Genomic DNA, 20,711 nt, shown 5'->3' with positions numbered 1-20,711 from the left:
CATTTCACATTAATAATTGTGAAAAATAAAACATCTTTAGCTGGTTGCAAGTAACTAATAAAGTATCATATTACTTTATTATAATATAAATATTATATTTAGAAAACATATATTTTTTTGTATTAATAAGAGGCAAAATTATTAATATTGACGTACGCTTTCATCTTTGTGGAGACCCTAGAAGAAAAACATTTTATGTAATGCTTATTCCAAATGACTTAAAAATAGCTATTATGGTGGCCCTGCTCGAGTGTATCTAAGGGATACCCGTTCGAGTTGGCAAGAGTTGAGTTGTCGCAGCTCGGTATCTTGTAATCTGGCAGCTACAAGACGCTGCGACACATTAGCATAAAATCATGATTAAGATACGAAACTTCTCCTGGCAGTGCGTATCCGTATCTATGCTTTAATGAGCATAAGTATCTTATGGGTAATTAACGCACAGAAGACAAACGTAAATCAAGGTTATCTTACGCTCGGGGTGCAGATTCTGGATCAAATCCAAATCCGTTGCTAAAAAATTGCAGTGCGGACATGAATCCGCTTAAAATGCAATTTGTAGAATTGTAGCACGGACATCCTTTTTATTTCTTTTTTCGGCTAGACACTTCCGTTTGACGCAGTTTCTGGATGGTTGCAGCTAGTGGGAAAGTGTCATTAGCATTGATTAATTCGTCCTGCGATTTACATGGAAAAACAATCAATCAACACGTCCTGCTCGTCCTCCATTAGTCAATCTCGAGATTGAGATTGAGATGCACAGCGCCACTTGAACTGCTAGCGAGTGTCAACCGGGCAAAGCCATTCCAAGCTGTCCATCTGCGCTCTCTTCCGCGGATGCCATCCATCCCATCCAACCCTCCATTTCAGGGACATTAGCAATCGCAATCGCCTGCCGTGGGGCACATCATTAACGGCTTTCTGGGGCGGCTCATCAGCCAGGCCAACATTTTTATGGAGCTGCTCTTGCTAGCTTTGGTTTTAATGAATTACCACGCTCCCACAGCGTGTGAGGCTAAAAGTTTCCACTCAGTTTCAATGAACCAAAGTTAAAGCTTCTTTATAGTTTGGATGGGCGGAAGCAGAAGCGCTTTCTGGTTGTCGGTGTATCTCAAAAAACTTTTAAGAGAGGATAAATTTATCATTATCATAAAACCTGTAGATGTATTAAAGCCCGCCTAAAGATTCTACAATGCGTTTATGTACTTTATAACATTTTTCAAAACTAAATCAGTTGTGGCTAAGCTTTGTATGCTCATGGTAATACCAAATTAAGCACCTCGTCGCATTAAAGTAAACAAAGTTTAAGGATTGCTCTTGATTCATGTTCGCAACGTACAACTTTTTTGACATCTCCACCCCCTAAAATCCCTCTTTCTCTGCCTCAGCAGATCATCGTAGGCATAATTAAGCCACATCAATGTTGTGTTAAGTAGCTGGCCGACTAATGGTAGCAACATTCGCAACAAAAGCCAATTGTTGAGGGGCAGGAACTTGGGAAGAAGTGGGGGTTCTGGACATGTCGGAAAACGGAAGCCCATCCCAAGCATTGGGGCTTTAATTTTTATGCGTGAAAACACAGGCCCACAAAGGCCCATAAAAAATAAAACAAAACAGCAAGCAGCGACTACGAGCGGCACTTAAAATGCGAGACATTCATTTTTCTAGGACTGAAACAGACAGAAGGACGCAGCCTGTGGGGGCGGAAGGTCATGGGGAAATTCAATTAGCCTGAGAACGTCGGGTTGGTTTCACCGTTTGGGCAACGTTTGCTTAGGTAATGTTTCAATTAATTCGGTCCCGGAGCTCAGATGCTTGGTCCATCCTTGCTAATGATGCTTAGAGAGCGGGTGGTCCTTGCAGGGGCGATAACATTAGATGATCTTTAAGGATGCATGGGATTTGAATCAAATCAATTGCCCGCAATTAATAACACCAATTCGGGCCCATTGATCCAGACTGCGACAGCATTTCATTATTTGTTATATATTTCAAAGATATTTATTTGATAAACGCCGCCGACGTCGCCGTCAGACGCCAAAAATCTCATCGCTTTAAGTGGCTCATTCCGCCAGGAGAGTCCTATGGGCAGGGGCATGGGCATGGGTCCTTTGCAGCCACAACCGCAGGCAACAAACCAACACCAAGCTGGAAAAAAACGAGCGGGGCTCCACGGCTACCGGGTAACATATCAAAACGCCGCAAATGGGCAGGAAAAAATAAAATCATATGAGCACAAAGTGCCAAAAAAAAGAAAAAAACCAAAAAAAGGCAAACATGCAACGTCGTCTAAGGGATTTGCCCCATGGCAGGCAACGCCAAAGACAAAGTAGCTGTGGAGCCGGCAGAAAAACCAAAGAACTGAAAAGACCCAGACCCAAAAATGTGCTGAGCCAAGCCACGCTGTGGATATTCGTATATTCGTATATTCGGGAATTTATGCCTCGATTTTTAAATGAAAAAAGTTCGGGAAAAAACCCGAAAAATAAAAGTGAAATAAAGCCAAGGAGGAATCGCATTTGCAGCGACAGAAGTCAGCGGAGGATCGCGAATTCGGTAGCCCGCAAATGTCAACCACACAAATATGAGGACCTCATTTGGGTAACGCCCTGGCGAACTAGGGATACCCTGTGCGTGGTGAAGTCCTTCTGCACGAAGCTTGTCTTAAACGTATGCTCTTATTCAGATGAGATTATAACTATACTCATTATTAAATTATATTGTATTTATTTATTTCTTAGATTAGGGTATCTTAAAACATACATTTTATAATTATTATAAATATTTTTAAAATAAATTTCTCCCCTAGCTGAATAATAAGGAGCAATTAAGCACTAAATCATTTAAAAATTTCTTGCCCTACAAAAACTGGGAATGCGATATTACGAGAGGCACTTGTAACGGAAATCACAGATCCAAATCGTTTTAATGGCTTACTTGAAAGTCGCCAAGTTAAATTCATGAAATCGGTTACATTATTTCTTCAGAACAAACGTGAAAAATGCATGCTTTGAATACCTGGCATTATCTGTAGAAAGCCCAATCAACTCTATCTTGATTTATTTTATTATCTATCTATGTATCTATCTATTTATTTTAAAGGAGAGTGAGCATGTTGTCGACCTCAAGACCATTTTTGGGTAAGCTGCTGGAATTAAAGTCTCTTTTCTACGCTCACTTCCCGAGGAAGGGTATTCCACATTTCCGACCCAAAGCTGCAGTTGGAGCTCACACTAGGCAGCGGTAATCCAATATGTGATTACGAGTGTTCTGACTGTAAGCATCTGTTAAATTGGCTTAATCCCGTCGCAGTGTGCGTGTGAGCCAGCGCCGGAGTTGGCCTTTGCCACTTTGTAACTGTTGTCATTTTTATTGCCCTGGGAATGTTTTTGTCCAGTGGCTCTGCACACGCCCCGCAAAAAGTTATTTTTTCTGTCCCCTTGATTCCATCTCCTTGACTGGGCGACTGGGTGTCCTTTGTGCCCGGATAAACAAAAGTTTTGTCGATGATTTTATTGACCAATTTTTGGTGCGTAAGTTCCGTATTTTGTCGTGTTCCTTCGCTTAGCAATGTTTTTGCATGCCTTCATCGCAGAAGCCCATGACAGACAATCAGGAATCGAATTCGCTTAATTCCGAGTTTCTTTCTTGGATGTTTTTATGGTTTTATTCCTCTGTCTGCGGGGATTTAAAGTTTTATTGTGATTTAAACACTTGTTAATCGTGTGTGCATACATATGTCAGTTCGCTGCCGCCTTGTTTGTATTTGTTTGTTGGGGTCAGACTCGATTCTTGTGAGTTTGGAGACAAAGTTGATATGGTACGGGTATATTATGCCAGCCAGGGAAATGGGAAAGTATACGAGCTTAGACAAATGCTATTAAATTACACATTGCTGCAGTTAAAGGTGCCACTTTAGTGCAAGAAATGAATTTGGTGCTGGCTACATTATGGTATTTAAAATATTATTAAGCTTACTAAATAATGAAGTTCGATATCTGGAAGTAATCCAGCTCGTTCGACCCTCCGATTGACTGATTCTGTCTCTGCGTTTTATCCAATTTGTAGTTGAGTGGTTCTGTATCTAAGTCCAAATCTACATCCGCGTAATTCGTGGCACTAGCATCTGCAATCCATCGTTTCATTGATAAATTGTCCAGTGCGAGGCGATCTGGGCCAGTTTGCTGGACAGGTTCAAGCCACTCAGCTGGCGGAGGCAATCACTTCGCCTCCATCTGCGGGTGACGAGCTCCTGGCCAGCTCGAACTCCAGCTCCAGCTCCAGCTACAGCTCCACTGCCACATCTGCTCGACTTCGGCCCGACGAACGATTGTAATCAAAATACAACAAATTAAGGGGAGAGGAGTGAGGAGCGTGTGCGTGAGAGCGGGCCGGGTACCTTTTTTAAAATATTTATTTATGCAATTATTTTGCAAGTAGCTCAAAATAAATAAATGAAATGAAATAAAATAGCAGACCCGGCTAACCGCGTACCTGGGACGGGTTCCAAGTGCCCGGACACGACTTCAATTGACGAGGCAGTAAATTAAAATTTAAATTTATGCTATTCGCCGGTGGAAACTGCTGCCAGAGCCAACTTGGTGTCCCGAAAACGGAGCGACAGGGCACAATTAGGTGCAGCTCAAGGTGCTTTCAGCCCCAGAAGGCTTTCAGGTGGTGAGTAGACGTGCCCGAATGGCCAGTGTCCGGAGAGGAGGAGGGGATGCGGTATCGGCCATGTCATCACTTCTATTGTCATCATCTCGCGTCATCTTTCTGTCAAAAATGTATTTATTTATTTGTGCATTGCAAATGCCCTCCGAGCCCTGAGTGAATCGTCAGTGCTCACTTGCCAACAGGTGTTGTTTTCAGCCCTCGCGTACGCGTTTTGACCCAATTAGTTGTGGCCGGTTACAAAGTAAGCGCAAAGTTTATGGCTCGTAAATGTCTTCTGTGCCCTGTTATTGCATGAAGCATTTAAAGCGGTCGACACTGCGTCGTATACGTAATGCATTGGACCACATAGCAAGAATGATTTTGAAGCTAATAATTTACTATTTTTGGACCCAGATTTTGAGCTCTCAAAATGCTTTCAGCTATGTTTTCAAATCAAGGTACTTTATTTTGTGCGTGGCGGTGATCATTTACTTTTTGCTAGGCGTAAAAGCTGGTAGAATGACTATTGACTATAGACATGTTTTTTTTCAGTGCAATTTCCTGTTAATGTGTGAACCCGCCACTCGTTTCACACAATCGCAACCGCAAATTACAGGGCGATCTTCGTGCACAATTGGAGATTCCGCAGTTCTACAGTAATTAGTCCAATCATAACTGTGAAGTTGTAAACCCGCCAAAACCAAGAAAGCCAGCGGAAACCACCCAGATCCGCTTGCGATACAAAGACATCCTCGACCGCCAAAAGGGGGCCATAAATGGCAATCAACAGACAATCAATGGGTTAAACCCTTTTTGCTTTATGATCCGAAAACAATTTAAGCTTTTATTTGTTTTTGATGCCACCACAACAAGTAATCAGGAGCCGACAACCTGTCTTCCAAATGGTACCAAATCAAATTGGCCAACAAGAAAACCAGGCTTACCACCGCGCACCGACCTGGAGCACGGAGCCAAGTGCAATGAGCATACATCATGGTCAGAAGTTGCATTTGGACACTGCCCGAGTACGAGTGCAATTGATGGATCACCGAAAACCGACTGCCCGCAATCGTTGCTGCAGCAGTTGCGCTTTCTGTCTCTGCTGCGGCGGCAACTGCAGCAGTTGCAGCAGTTGCAGTAGGAGCAGTGGGAGCAGTGGGACCAGCGCCAAATGAGCTGAGAAGCAGTTGCGTAAAACGAAACCAGCGATAATGATCATGCCAAGCGCAGAACGCGTTAAAGATTTCAACGTCGTCATCTGCGGCAAACAGAAGCGGCTTGCTACAGTGGGCACTCGCTTGAAGCATCCTTCACCAGAAATTACCAAATTGGTTATTGGAGTAAATTCCTAGTCCCATAAGACTTCAGATACGTTGAAAAATTACATTTATTTTAACTAGGTGCTGGCAAAATAAAAACTCAAAGCTATTTTCGGAGAAATCAAACCCTCCGAACCTGAAAGTATCTTAAGTATGTTTTTATATATTTTTGTCAAAATAATAAACATTAAATGGAGGTATTGTTTTGAATATCAGCAGGGCTTGCACTATTACTAGCTTTCACTATAGCTCACATCTGGAGTCTTCTTCAGCTCCTGGCCCATCCGCCGACCGGACGTAGTCGCTGCCAAGTGCGATTGCAAATGCACGGAATTCTCATTGAGCCCCCATCCATGGTGGTGCTCCCCCCAAAGCAGCTGCCCCCTTGTCGCAGTTGGCCCGGCCATTAACGCGGCTTGGCGAGCGGCTACCGTTGCTACCGGTTGCTTCTTGGCCATCTCCCTCTCCAGCGGCCGGCACTTCTTCCTCAGAATACTGATGGAAGGGGTACTTCCATCGCTTCCTCCGCTGATGAGTTTAGTGCCGCTCACTCGTCAATGATTTGTACTTTTTCCCGGTGGCCAAAGCCCTCTGTCCGCCGCCTGACGAAAATCATAATAATCATAATAAAATGCAGCTATATCCATTTTAACACCAAAAATACGAGTATGTCTTGCTCCTCCGCTCCGCCGAGGCCGCTCCATGGAATATTGGCGGTCCGGAGGAGCGGAGGACATTGAAGTATTGCCGTTGCCATGTCAATTTTGGCCCTCCGCACCTAGACAGAGTGGCCTGTCGCATTAAACTCGCTGATTTGTGTTAGGCATCGACGGTAGCCGCTTCTGGGTGGCTCTGGTAATTAAGTGTGCTTAAGGTGCTGAAATTGTGTTTTGTTGGCTAAGGTGCGCTTCCTATTTGGCTTGAGTTGTATGCTCACAATGGCGACCCCTGAATAGCAGTCTAGATGTGAGATAAGTATATAACTCTTTATTGCAAATCTCCAAATATATTTAGTCGTGTTACTCAGTGGAAATAAATGTTAACTTTCTTGCAGTGTAAGCGTGGTAGTTTTGGGCGGCTTTTAGATGTCAGAGTGGGCGTGGCGCCATTTTGACGAACAGGCGGACCAAGAATATAAATCCTTTATAGGGTCGGAAGCACTAAAAGCAAGCGTTCTATACTTCAACGACTCTGGATATCTCTTTTCTCAACGAGTAAATGGAAAGGTAGCGATACTTTGGCATATAAGATACTTGTGCCTACGATCGCTATGCACAATTTCAGATACCTAGCCTAGGCCTATATATATTTATAGTGAACGAAATAAACCGAAAATAACTCGGTTATTGTTATGGTTACTACTACTATACTGAAAATAACTCCAACATTTCCAATATTTGTTTCATAACCTACATGGAGCTCAGTTGACAAAGCAGATAAATAAGCCAACAAACAAACGAATAAACACTTGCCGAATAAACGCCGCCGAACAAAACAAATTTAGTCACATCAATGACTGTCGCTGCAGCAGTAGCGGTTGTGTATCTGCATCTGCATCTGCATCTGCACCGCATCTGAACTTGTGCCTGCATCTGCATATTGATCTGGCAACTTTTCGCTGCCCCGTTGCAGCGATTGATGTTGTCAATCAGAGCAGATTTAAGCGAAGGTTGAGAGTTGCATACGTTTAATCGGGCAGATCGGACTTGCAACAGAAATACGAGCTGGGGTGCAGCGACCACAAGCAAGTCATTGAAGCGCGTAAAACGCGCCAACTCCAGGATGCTGCAACGAACCCAATCCAAATCGTCGGTAATGATGCAAGATGCCCCACGATGCAAGAAGCCATGTGATAGAGATGCGGCGCCGCTGATTGCGATCGCCGAGCGTTTACTGTTTACTGTTCGCTGTTCGCTGTTTGCATTTGTGTTGCAAATTTACAGCTCCATCAGCGGCTGCATCATTAGCCCCACCAAGGTCACGGCAGATCGATGGGGCAATCAGTTCGCGGGGCCAACGGCAAATGGCAACAAATTAGCCAAAGTGATGATGCGTTAAGTGGCAAAGTGGTGAAATCGCCGACGAGGAAATTAGTTTTGGCGGTTTGCGTCGCAAACACACAGGGCGTTAGGACTTTCAAGGGAACGGTACTCGTCACATTGCTGTGACAGCTGCCCACACTCCTGGGCACTTTGACTTTGGCCAATTAAAATCAAATTTCACAATTTCAAAATGCTCCAAATTTTGTGCAACTGATGACAGTTTAATTGCCGTCCTGACAGCTGCTTTCACTTAGGCACGAGTATCATCATCCGAGATCTGGAGCGGCTGATATGGGTGTGCGATAGATGTCCCCGTCGATGAGGTCGCACTTCGCCAATTTTGACATTAATTACTCATCAAATGTGGCCACTTTAAAGGCGCTGCCTTTTTTGAAAGTCATTGCCACTCGGGCTTCCAAAATTGTCGTTAAGGGCGGCTCAATTATACATAATTGCTGAAGCTCGCACAGCAGGGAGAGTATTTATAAGATATTTGTTTTAGAGCTCATATTTGTGCTGAAAGTTCTCAAGTTCTTGACAGTGTAGGGACTGATGTATTTATATAAAGATATGAAGATGTATTTATAGGATATACCTTTTCAGATTATTCCTCCGAGCTTTTGCCATTATGGTGTGCTGGTCAGCGAATTATTATAAGCCCAAATCAAACTAGCCCGGTCAACGATTAGCCTTGGGAACGTCTTCGCGATATCATGTCCAGTCATCCCAATTTATGTGGTATATGCAAATGGGCCAGACAGATAAACACACAGTTGCAGCTATCAACGAGCCGACTCCGTGGACTTGGCCCAAACGCAGTACCGTTAGAAGCGCCTAATTGCCAAAAGGGCAGCTCAATTTGCATGTGATAGCGCCGCGGGCAAAAGCCAGTAGCTCCAATAACTTCAAATTACAAATCATAATGCGGCAGGCAGCGCAGGGAAATTAGAATATGAAAATATTTTTTGTCTGCCGATCGGCGGCTACCGCAATTTGTTGGCGATAATCGAAATTGGCCCCAATCACGAAGGCCCCCAAATTGCCGGCGATCGTCGCGAGTTCGGGAAACTAACTGTTCATCGTCGACTTTGCATAATCGCTGCGAATTGTCTGCTGCGCCGCTCCTGCAGATCCGACCGATTGCATTCAATAGCAATTAACCCTAATTGATTGCGCGATTATCGCCAAATACACACACAGCCGCCGACTGCCCCCCTCAAATTTCACTTTCGGGCCTTCTGCAATTGCGCGACTTCCGAATTGGATTACAGCCAGCCCATAGAACTGGCCCGCTCGCCTATCATTAGCATCAGAAAGCTATCATCATCATTATCCGAGCACGAGCTCCAGCTCCCAGCTACCAGCTCCCAGCTAACACCTTGCACGCGATGAGGCCGGATTCGATGGTGTTAGATACGAGGCGGGCAATAATCATAGGCCAATCAAGGGGCACGGAGGTGTTGCTTTGTGAAGTGCGGCGTAATCAGTGGGCCGCATGCAACAACTACTTTGAGTTCTAGGAAGAGGCACATGGCTGCGTCCTCTTTCACGCAATGTAATTCCACGGCTGATGAAACCATTAAGCAGGCATTACTGCATATTGGGCGAGTTATATATAGGCAATCCAGGAGAGGATTTCAATTATATTCTTTATATTAATCCAAATCATTCTGTTAAATAATTAGAAGCCATTGCAGCATAGGCTCGCATTTCTAGCCGTTTCTTAAGTCTGAACACCAGAATCTGATAATACTTATTTTAAGCTACATAGCTGCTGACGATTTTTGAAGGTAAGCTGATGAGTTCCACTTAAGTGCACTACAGGTGAGTTATCCCCTTTCCGATTGAAGGCTTTCAGCCGGCTGACATAAGTTGACAAACTTTTCCAGCCCAGGCAGCCTGATTCGCTCAATCGAGCGGCAACAAAGTTGGGCTCCAAATAGATATATCAGCAGCTTTAAATATAAATCAATAAGCGAGCAAATGGCAAACGCCGCATGTAAGCACTAAATCAAAGTGTCAATACGGGTAACTGATACACTGGAGCGGAGCGGAGTCGAGTTGGCCAGCGGAAATTGAATTATGCCCCATTGGACTGCCAGACTTCAGGCTGGACATGCATGAATGAGCGTTTGACTGAATGGCTGCTGTTGCCGCAGTTGCTGCTGCTGCTGCTGCTGCTGATGTGGCTGCTGCAAATGCTGCCGCTGAGTGACAGACGGCGGACAAGTGGGGCCCGAATCGGGTGCAACCACTTTCGTTGGCCAACGGACATCGCCGACCGGCAGCGGCGACTGTGTGAATCTGGAGTCGGCCAAATCTAATGTCCACGTCTGAGCGATTTCCTTTGCAAACCCGTTTCGGCGGGCATTAGATACGATACGCATATGCGATACTATGGTTTATGGTCTACAATTAAAATGGTGAGACTGAGTGCGCATACAGGGAAGTGGCTGTGGAGGGGTAGATTTCCCCTTAAGACATCGTGTATCCTATATATTAAGTAATTATTATAGTGTATATAACTAATAGAAATAGGTACAACAGGTTTTCTTGTAGATACACACTTTTAAAGTCACAATATTGGGTAATAAATCTATAAAAATTAAAGTAAAATAGGTACATTGTACTCGAAAAAGAGTAACAATAAAAAAAACTCTTGTTTATATATTTTTCTGGTTACCAAAACGCGGTTCCACTACTTGGCCAAGCCCCCTTGACTACGCCTCTGTGGCCAAGTGCACGACAAACGCATTAAATGAAAATTAGTTGCAATAACATGAAAATTCATAGCTTAATATGAGGCACACACACAAACACACGCGGTAACGAGAAGTAGTTGGCTGACAAAAAACTTTTACTTATACATTCGCCGATTGTGGCAGATTGACATGGGAAAATGGTTATAAAAGGACTGTGCGAAGTGTTGAGTTATGATCTGAGTTTTTGCGCAGTTCGGAACAATAAATAAGCTGATTGATTGTTGGCGCAATTTAATTGAGATGATACGTGGGTCCGACGTGGACAAATCCAATTAACTGACTTCCCATGATTTCCCATGATCCAATGTCGCCATGTGGAATGAAAGCGAAAGTGTCGCTCATTTGAATATCGGCCTGTCTATCCGCTAGACTGACCACTTTCAATTACCTGGCACGTTGGACAAAAGTGTTTTCCGAAACGGAAGTGCAAAGTGTTGCAATTACACAGCCCAAGCGGCTGGAGGGGCATGAAGTTAGCCAAGCAGCAACCGCCGAACAATTCGATTTAATAAATCATAATGCGTTTAGCCCGATCTAAAAAGGTCCAATTAGGGCCAAATAGGGCAAATCCAAGGTCTCTTATTATAACTCAGATGCCAAGCATATTTGCCCGACGATTCCAGACAAATATTTACCAGATACTTGCCCCATAGATTAGCAAAGGCTTGCGCTTGCTAACGGCATTTTGGGGCATCCTGAGGAATCCATCAGGGGATCATCAATTCGCGGTGACGTATTGCGTTTTCGGAGGCCCAGACTGCTGAGCTCTGGAATGTGCGGACCCAGAGCCCAAAAAATACTGCCTAACTAAAGGAACGAAGAGGAGATGTGGAAAAAAGCCAATAAAACATCAACACGAGCAGAATGATAACAACTAAGTAAACGTCTGTCACTCAGTCGACCTGGCCAGAATTTTGATCAGCCGAAAAGCGGAGATCACAGCAGATGCACAGGAAGAAACACTAACATCAAGATCCCAGTAACAGGAAAGATATCAAATGTTGGATTGTATCTTCTGTTTCAGTTGTACAGTTTCAGCAACAGTATCTCAGTTTTTAGCAGTGCAAACAAACACACAGATCACATGGCTCAAGGATCGGGGGTCTTCGCTTGATGCCAACGGCAGCTGATCAAAGGCCCCAAACTTGATTGAAGTCTGAGGGCCACTGACGATTGCAGTGCAAATGATAATTTATTAGATTGCGATCTCTGGCATGGCACAAAAATGTGCCAGACGCGAATAGAAGCTCCGGGCTCCTTTGGCATTTTTATTGAATTAATTTAACTCGTCATTGTCTGCATTTCTAATTAAGCCGAATTAATCATGAGCAGCCGAGCCGGTCGCAGTGCACTAATTATGCGTAGACCAAACTGGGCTAAGCGATCTGGATAGACCTTCCATCCTCCAACTCGAGTTGGTTTTCTGGGCCTCGGCAGCAGCTGCTGGCGGCAGTTTTGAAAGCGTTTTGCCAGCGCGACGCTCGCGATGATGAGGTCCGCGATTATGATCAAACACTTGATACCGCAATCGCAATGGGAACTGGAACTTGCAACATGGTCGAGCTTTGAACCGGGCTCGATCGGGCTTTGATGTCTTCCGACACGCACGACACTCTCGTTGTCATTGCCTACCCTTTGGACCCAGAAGACGGCCTTGATGGGCAGCCCGCCGCGGTATTTGGCCAAAAATGCCCAAACAGTTAGTAATCATTTGGGGCAGACTGCGAGCGGCTTAAGCCGATGGGAAACCAGGAACTTTTTAATACTTGTTTCGGCCATGAACCACAACCTCTTGGACCCAGCGCATCTTCAACCAAAGTTCTTCACTCCAAAAACCATTTTATAGAAATAGTTTAGCTTAGCTGCTTAAATCAGTAGTAATCTAAAGCATTTTTGGCATTAAATAAAAAACTGTTAAATATGCCTCGCTGTTCCCTTATAATCCAATTCAGTTGGCATATTTTATAAAATTTGTCTAATTTTTTATTTCTATCTAATCCAGTCGGTAGTGTTGCAGCAACCGGCTTTTACCGATGGGAAACCAGGAACTTTTTTTAATACTTGTTTCGGCCATGAACCATAACCTCTTGGACCCAGCGCATCTTCAACCAAAGTTCTGTACTCTAAAAACTATTTTATAGAAATAGTTTAGCTTAGCTGCTTAAATCAGTAGTAATCAAAAGCATTTTTGACATTAAATAAACAACTATTAAATATGCCTCGCTGTTGCCTTATAATCCAATTCAGTTGGCATATTTTATAAAATGTGTCTAATGCTGCTCGGAAAATAGTAAATTTTTTATTTCTATCCAATCCAGTCGGTAGTGCTGCAGCAAGCGGCTTTTATATTTGGCTAAGAGGGCCTTCGGCAGACTCATGCCAAGCTTTCTGGCCGTTATGTGTCTGTGTAACCTGCCCCTTTTTAAACCGCTTAATAAAGTCACTTAAGTCGACCTTTTGACTACGTTACAATTGACACCCGGTACAAACACACGCACACACAGGCGGGCGGGGTGTTTGTGTGTTGACAAAAGTTGTTTTGGACCCCGGGGTGCTGCCATTGTTGCTTCTCTTACAAGACGTGTATACACAAAGGGACGGCGAGGGGGTGGACCGAGGGGGCAGCGTGACAGGCTGTCTTTTGTTGCGGTCAACCGGAAAACTGCAAAACATGTCGCCCGGGCCGCTTCCTCCCTTGTCCTTGTCATAACGACGGCGGGCTAAAAAAAGGATCAGAAACAAGTCTGTCAAGTTTTTAGCTTACAAAATACCTGTCGCCGCTGGATGTTCGCCGTGTGTGTGTTTGCAAGCTACTCAAATGTGATAAATACGTGCAACATGAAATTGTGAATCATTAATAAAAATGGGGGTTGCAACCCCCATTCTCACTGGCCTAAGCAAACAGGATAGCTTCGTCCTGGAAGTCCATTCCGTTTGGTGAAAACATTTCGCCGTAGTTGCGGTTGAAGTAATTTGTACAATTTTTCAGCCACATCATGTGTGGCTCCATCTCCGCCCTTCCTGCTTTGTGGCAATCTGCGCATCATCATCAGAAGCATCATCATCATCAGCAGCAGCAGCAGCAGCAGCAGAGGAGTCCTGCGATGTGCTGGCCCACATGATGTCCTTCTTGTTGGTCATTATGGTCATTAAGCCCCTTGCCACTCGCATCTTAATCCCCGGCACACAGACAACCGAGCTGCAAGTCCTTTATGACGAATTGCCGGAATTTTACCTTTAATTTGATCAGATTTTGTGAGTTGGAAAAATGAGTGACGCATTAATCCTACGACTGTCTGGAATATGTAGGTCAACTTTGAGGAGGTGAAGCTGCAAAGCGCATCCTTTAAACTCTGAAAGCTTAAGCGTGCCTGGGAATAATTAAAATGTTAATGCTACTCTACTCCACGCTTAACCTCATTTACAGAAAGTGCCCTCAGTTAATCCTACGTACTTATTTTAATTTATTTTCCGCTGGCCTCAAAAATGTTCCCCTCCCTGCGCCTTATAATTTATGAGGCATATGTTACCAGACAAAAGTTACTATGACACAAGGTGAATGTAATCTGCATAAAAACGACGGGAAATCCAAACAATGCTGTAGAAATGCCACTTCCAGCTTTTACAAGCAAAGGAATTTCACGCTGATTTATTCGCCTTCAAAGGTATGACAAATGTAGGATGGAAATACAAAGAATTCGCATTAAAAGGCTAGATTGTAGATTTACCCACAGAGTTGGACATTAAAGCTGGTGTCCACCGTCGGAGTTCATTGACATTCCGCTCAGATGATTCACAGGGCACTTGACAAATGAATTAGCTCAATTCACTCACAATGCGATACAATGCATGTCTTTCAATGGCAAAGTCAAAGTGTCGGGCTAAAGTCAAAATAACAGTAGACAGAACCCACAAACAGTAGACAAGCAGCGAAGTCACACAAACAATCAAGGACTTCCTGCTCAAACATTGCAAACTTCCGACAGGCCAAGAACATGGAAACATATGCCGGCAGTGTGGGCAGCGACCCCATCATCAATACTCCGATCCGCCAACCCAGCCAGATGCACTAAAAAATATACCATAAGTTATTAGCAATTTTTAAATTGATTATATATTACTCATGCCATTATCCAATCAATATTGCTTGAGATGTATAGCACGTTTGCCTTCTTCTTGAAAATATTAAAAGTTTATTTACTATTTACCGCACCCTTTCATTTCGCTCAGTGCACCTTCTAAGGAGCTGGTGTAGTTGAAATATTTTTGGTGATTTATTTGAAGCGCGTAGTTTGTGGCATGTTCGCTGCCGACAAAAGACGAGCCAGCGCCCATAAACAAATTGCCGACGCATTTTGTCAGCCCTTACGGGGCCAGGATTATGTTAAACAGTTCGCAGGGCCCCAAGAACCCAGGACTGCCAGTCTGTCTGTCGAGACCCTCGACTCCAGTCTTTGGGGGTCTCATTGTCAGCGGAGGACGAGTTGGGCGAGTGATTTAAATGAGCGTCTCTGGAGCGCCACTTAATGTGTCATTGAATTTAAATCAATTTGCCGTTGTGTGGTGTTTCAATTACTTTGAAGGACTCCCAACATTTTGCTGGGGCTCACACTAAAAACAAAATTGGGTGAACTATTAGTGATACTGCATGGAATTTGCAACTATTGAATTGCCAGAGAAAATTGGTTTGGAGTGGCTTCATGGACATCTGTTCAGCCGAGATCGCGCATACGCCCCATGTGTTTGTTGCACGCACAATCCGCTACAAAGACCTGCAGCCGCAGGAATCGTAGACAAGGCAATCCATTCACGTTATTGCCGCCCGTCCCTGGCCAACTTTTGGACGACAGTAGCGCCTCCAGTGAAATAAATCACAGAAATATGTCTTTCATCTCGGCGCCTGCAGTTTGCAGTTGCGAGTTGGCAGTCTTCTGGTTTCTTTGCTTGGTAGCAATCACTGCCGAAGCGCCTAAATGCAGGCCATACATCATCGCACATGCCAGATGGCCGACCACGCCCCGTTCTGACTCTTTGTCGCCTTAATTACTAGCCAGCGCCTCGCAATATTTGTACAGCAGCTGCAGAGAAAGGAATTTCAGATATGGATGTGGGGACATGAAAAGAAACTGCTATTGATTTCAAAAATAAATTTACTGATCCAGTTTTTCAAATAAGCTTTAACTATTTGTCTAATTTTGATGTAATATTATAAACCGAAACCAAGTGAACTTATATCTTGAGCATTTTTTCCTGTGTGCACTGTAAAACTTGCAGTTCGGCTGAGATTCTTGATGAATGAAAGGCGCCCGAGATTTAGAGGGACTTTGAGGGGCCTTGAGGAGGGAATTCTGGGCCCCTATGATTGGTAGCTAGACCATTTGTCAAGGAACTGCATAGAATGCACAACCTGCGGTCACAGCGGAAGCTGTAATGAGTTATTTGAGGCAATTAACTGGCAACGTTTCCCCAGGGTTTCAGATGTCTTCTTTTCCTCCCTATACAACGCCATTTTCTCCCACATAAGTTTGGGATAAACGCTTTCACAGACACAATGTACCTTGACTTGATAAACCACTAAAAATAATTTACGACTTTCTTAGGAATTTAAATTTCAACGCCATTGCCCGCTCTCTCTCTCTCACTCTCTTACCTCTCTTTCTCCCTTAATATCCCCCTCTCTTTTTGGCCACCCCATGCTGGTGCTCAAATACTTTAGATACTTTTTTAACCGCAACGCGAAAATTTATGCGCTGCATATGTGTTTGAGTAGGGCTCACAACAACCTGTTCCGAACGCCTCACCCACTGGATACAAGCTCTACACTGGTAGAAAATACACATAATCCCAGAGCACTTGTTCCAAAATACTTTAGATAGCATAATTGCCCTAGAGCTCCCTATTAAGCCATATGGACACAAATTACATTGATTTAATCCAACTTAGTTTATTTCTAATAAAGTATTTTAGTTGGCTTGGCTCAAAGTTCTGACAGTGCAGTACAAAATACACTGTGAGCCTCTTTATTTCCGCTTAGATAAGTTCACTTCAGCGACACTAAATTATATGCCAAGAATGAGTTCGCTGGTCGCCGTAGACATCTTGTTCATTGTTGTTTGCCTCTTGTTCTGCCACTGCTATAGTAATTTATGCAAAAATATCTTCGTCTGAAAAATACTCTCACTGGTGCATGTACTTTCCGGTGGTCTCCATTACCGGCAGCCTTGGCTGCTTCTCCAGATGGCGGAGATGAGGCCGCCTCCGCCACATCCATATCTGCTGGGAGCAGGGCACGTACACAAAGTAGTTTTGATAAATGTTTAACTTGGCCAAAAGCCAGGGAAAGGGTGCGGCGAGATAATAAAATACACGTATCCGGGTCTTGGCTTTAGGGTATTGGAAGTCTGTTTGTGACGACATTTATAGATCCAAGTGTTGGCACAACTACATGTAAAACTGTAAAATGTTTTAAGCAAATGAAAGCAAAATAATAAGGAATTACACTAAATATTCACCTAATTGAAATTAGTCGCGTTTTAACATATGGCTAAGCCCAATGAAGCCAAGGAAACCACGCTTGGCTAACAAAATAAATGCTCCCAACTTGCTGGCAAAGAGTCCTTGGTATCTCCGCAGGACAAAAACCCCCTTGCAGCCAGTGCAATCCCAGAATGCAATTTCTCACATAAATCGCAGTTCAACCCCCGAAACAAGGCAACACGAACGATTTGTGGCCGGTGGGCGTTGCCCAGAGCGAAAGTTTCGATGACGAGTGTCCTTGCAGCGTCTGCAAATCTGCATAGACGTCACCTCCCTGATGGAGGAGAAGTTTTCGGCTGCGCAAGTCTCTAAAAAGGGGAGCCACGCCCCTCGCAGCGGTGCAACAAAAACAGCAAGTTCAAGTTGAACGGGGTGATTTAATAAACGGACTGGCGAAAAAGCACGGACTCGGAAAATGTGCAATGTAAATAGCAAGCAACAAAGTTGACATTGATATCGTGCGAGGGGAAAAACATAAATGCACGTTTGTGAGCGGGAAAGTTGGCTAAATATAATTATTGCTGAGATACTTTGTAATCACATTATCATTTCATTTTTTCCCCATATCCTTGGGCCCTTTTGGTCGCATTCTGGGAAGTGTCAAAGGCATGTACGCCTGGATCAGTAGACCTTCTGAGAATAGCTTAGCCGGACCAAAAAGGAATTCTAATCCAAGATCCATTCAAGCCAAATTTCGTGACTTTGTAATGATATCATAACCAAGCTGGTCCTTATGCCCTTACAGAGGGTGTGGTTGCTTTTAAAGTGGGGACCGCGCTACTTTTAAAACAAATTACTGAATGTCCTAATCGGTTAATAATATAAATATAAAGCATTAGCGGCGAACTTATCCATCCAAAAAAATCCGTCAACTTAATAGAACTTCTTTCAGCTGAACTTTTGTACATTACATTTCAACTTTAGTCATTGTAAATATATTTAAAGTAGTGCCGAAAGTCTCAGCAACTTTCATAAATCATTAAGGCATGTAGTGTTTGCCTTTAACTGTTGGTAATAGTATTCAACTTATTATTAAATAATAAGTACTTTTGCTAAGCACATGTAATAATCCTTCAATGTTGTATTAACAGGTAGTCTTACCTTGTTTTAAGTCTATTGGTTCACCAATAAAAAGAACTCGAATGTTGTAAATAATATTTATCGAAAACCCCATACATAAATGTATTCCTAAGGATAAATGTTTATGCAAGTTCCAACTTAAATTTTGCAAAGTCTTCGGAATAGACTTGTAGTTTATTTAATTGTGGAGATACATTTTTCATTTGTTTGCCGTCTGTATTTATAGGAATATGCCAACATTACGGTTTTTAAGTAAGTTTATCACTTTTAAGCTGTTTAATGGGCGATAAAATGATTCTATCTTAATTCTATAGATATAGTAAGAAGTCCTGGAAATGGAAGTGACCATAGGGTATCAGCGATCTCGGCCACTGGTTCTCCAGCCAGCCGAGCAGCCCACCTAGACATCGGTGGCCGTTCCGCCGTTGTGACTAATATGGCACCGACGCGGCGATGCCTTGGACTCACAGTACTCCTACTGGCCAGCCAGCACTATAATCAAGCCGTGCACTTTGCAGCTATTAAGCCATAAAATCCGCGGGGAGTGAGGAGCGGGGAGCCCCGGTGTCTCCGCATGCGGCACCGGCTGCAGAGTCTTCATCGGCCTGGCTTTTAATTATTGTTTACATTAAATGGTCATGAGTCCAGCGCGCTGCAGAAGTCGAGGCATTGGGCGTAATTCGCGTTTAAGCCGAGACCACTACCGTGTACTTAAACTGCGATTAGGCCTGGTCAGACTCTCTTCTCGTAATTAACGTGCGGCGGGGGGTCGAGGGCGATCGGTGGGAATTACTGTGAGAACTTCTGCGTTTTGTGGGGCAACAGGTCACAACGCAGATTTGCCAAAAAAAAGAACTTAACGGGGAAAATGGAAATGGAACTTCCTGTGCTCCTTTAATTTGTTTTTAAAAGTGGCAAACTTTTTAATTAGGCACTCAAGTGTGGGGCTCTGTGCCGCATCATCATCCTGTGAAATTTTGCACACGTCATTTCCCGCTCTGCGTGAATTTGCATTTTCCGAGCTCACCAGCTCATTTCAATATCCTTTCGCTTGTTTTCCCTGGGTAAACGATGTGGGGTTGGCTGCCAGCGAACTTTCTAGCTAGACGAACGGAAGTCATTTGTTTAATATGCGCCGACATTATCCTTTATTATGGCGGTTTGCGTTTCTGTGGCTTATGAACTGGCACAGCCTCGGTAAGGAATGAGGTAGTGCTGAGTGGTCGGGGTCGATTGGGTCTGCTGTGCAAATTTAAATTCGGTAATGGTCCTGCCACTTTTTGCCAGAGACTGCTAGGCAAATAAGTGCTTTACTTCCTGGAATTCTAAGGTTCGGAATGCCTACCGATTGAATTACGCTTTATTTATTGAACGCGAAATACGAAATACTCCTGAAAATCATGACTCAACCCCTTAGCCCTTGTGGCTCTGAAACTTGGTACAAAATATCTTCTGTCCTTAAAGGGTCCATATCTGTAAATCGTTTTATTGCTGTGTTATTGCCAATTTCACACCCGGAGGCGAAAGTTTTCCTAACTTGGAAGCAAACTTGGCCCAGTACTGAACAGAAAGAAAACTATTGGAAGTTGGCAAGTTACTCGCCAAAAGAATTGCAGTATATAGGTTGCAAATTATAACTAAATAAATTGTTATTTACCAGGATTTATGACTCTTCCAGTCAAATAATTAAAGAAATTCTCTTGTCTATGAGAAAATATTGTTTTATTTGCCTCGCTGTCTAGCAAATTATATTCGCATTTGTCGCGCTTTTCCAACTCCAAGCACACACTTTAGCATATCTCCAGATTTTCATATGCCTTGGATACACCCATTCCCCAGTTGCCATCCCCGAAATGCTCGAGTCCTGGGCTTCCTTTCGCAGAATCAGGAGCTTTCCTTTTCGACTCGGCGCCCATAAATCATTATTGTCGCTGCGTTTATTTTTGACTTTGACAGGACTACCACTTATGTGTTTATGTTGGCGTTGAGCAGGAGAAACCGAGCAGGAAAATGGGATGGGACTCACAAACAGCATGGGGAATAGTAGTAGACGTCTACCAAATGATTCTCATTCGCAGCAGTAATATTTTTCAAGTTTTTCAAGGGATTGCGATCCCTTTAAATTAGAAACAAGTCTTTTTTATCGCGCAACAATTGAGTTAGTTTCGATTTATCGTACCTAATTGCAGTAGATTTGAGTCCCTAAAACACTTAAAAATGTTATATATTCTAGTTTCATGTGGCGTTTGCTTGCATAGCCCATTTAACTCAGCATTACCTCTCCGGACTCTGCCACTAATTTCTACAATCTCGAC

At 43.6% G+C, this 20,711-nt stretch overlaps 1 protein-coding gene across 1 annotated transcript; it reads left to right on the top strand.

The window, feature by feature from the left end:
• The first annotated feature begins 5,476 nt into the window (after positions 1–5,476).
• LOC113563756 lies at positions 5,477–5,797 on the top strand. Its single transcript, XM_026976117.1, has one exon. It carries the CDS (start codon positions 5,477–5,479, stop codon positions 5,795–5,797), a length of 321 nt encoding a protein of 106 aa, XP_026831918.1.
• Positions 5,798–20,711: the final 14,914 nt, after the last annotated feature.

This window comes from Drosophila erecta, unplaced genomic scaffold, assembly GCF_003286155.1.
Source record: "Drosophila erecta strain 14021-0224.00,06,07 unplaced genomic scaffold, DereRS2 tig00000000-arrow-pilon, whole genome shotgun sequence".
In the NCBI taxonomy this organism is placed as follows: Eukaryota; Metazoa; Arthropoda; class Insecta; order Diptera; family Drosophilidae; genus Drosophila; species Drosophila erecta.
Note: the sequence above shows the minus strand (reverse complement) of the source record. Positions and strands in the feature narration are given on the sequence as shown.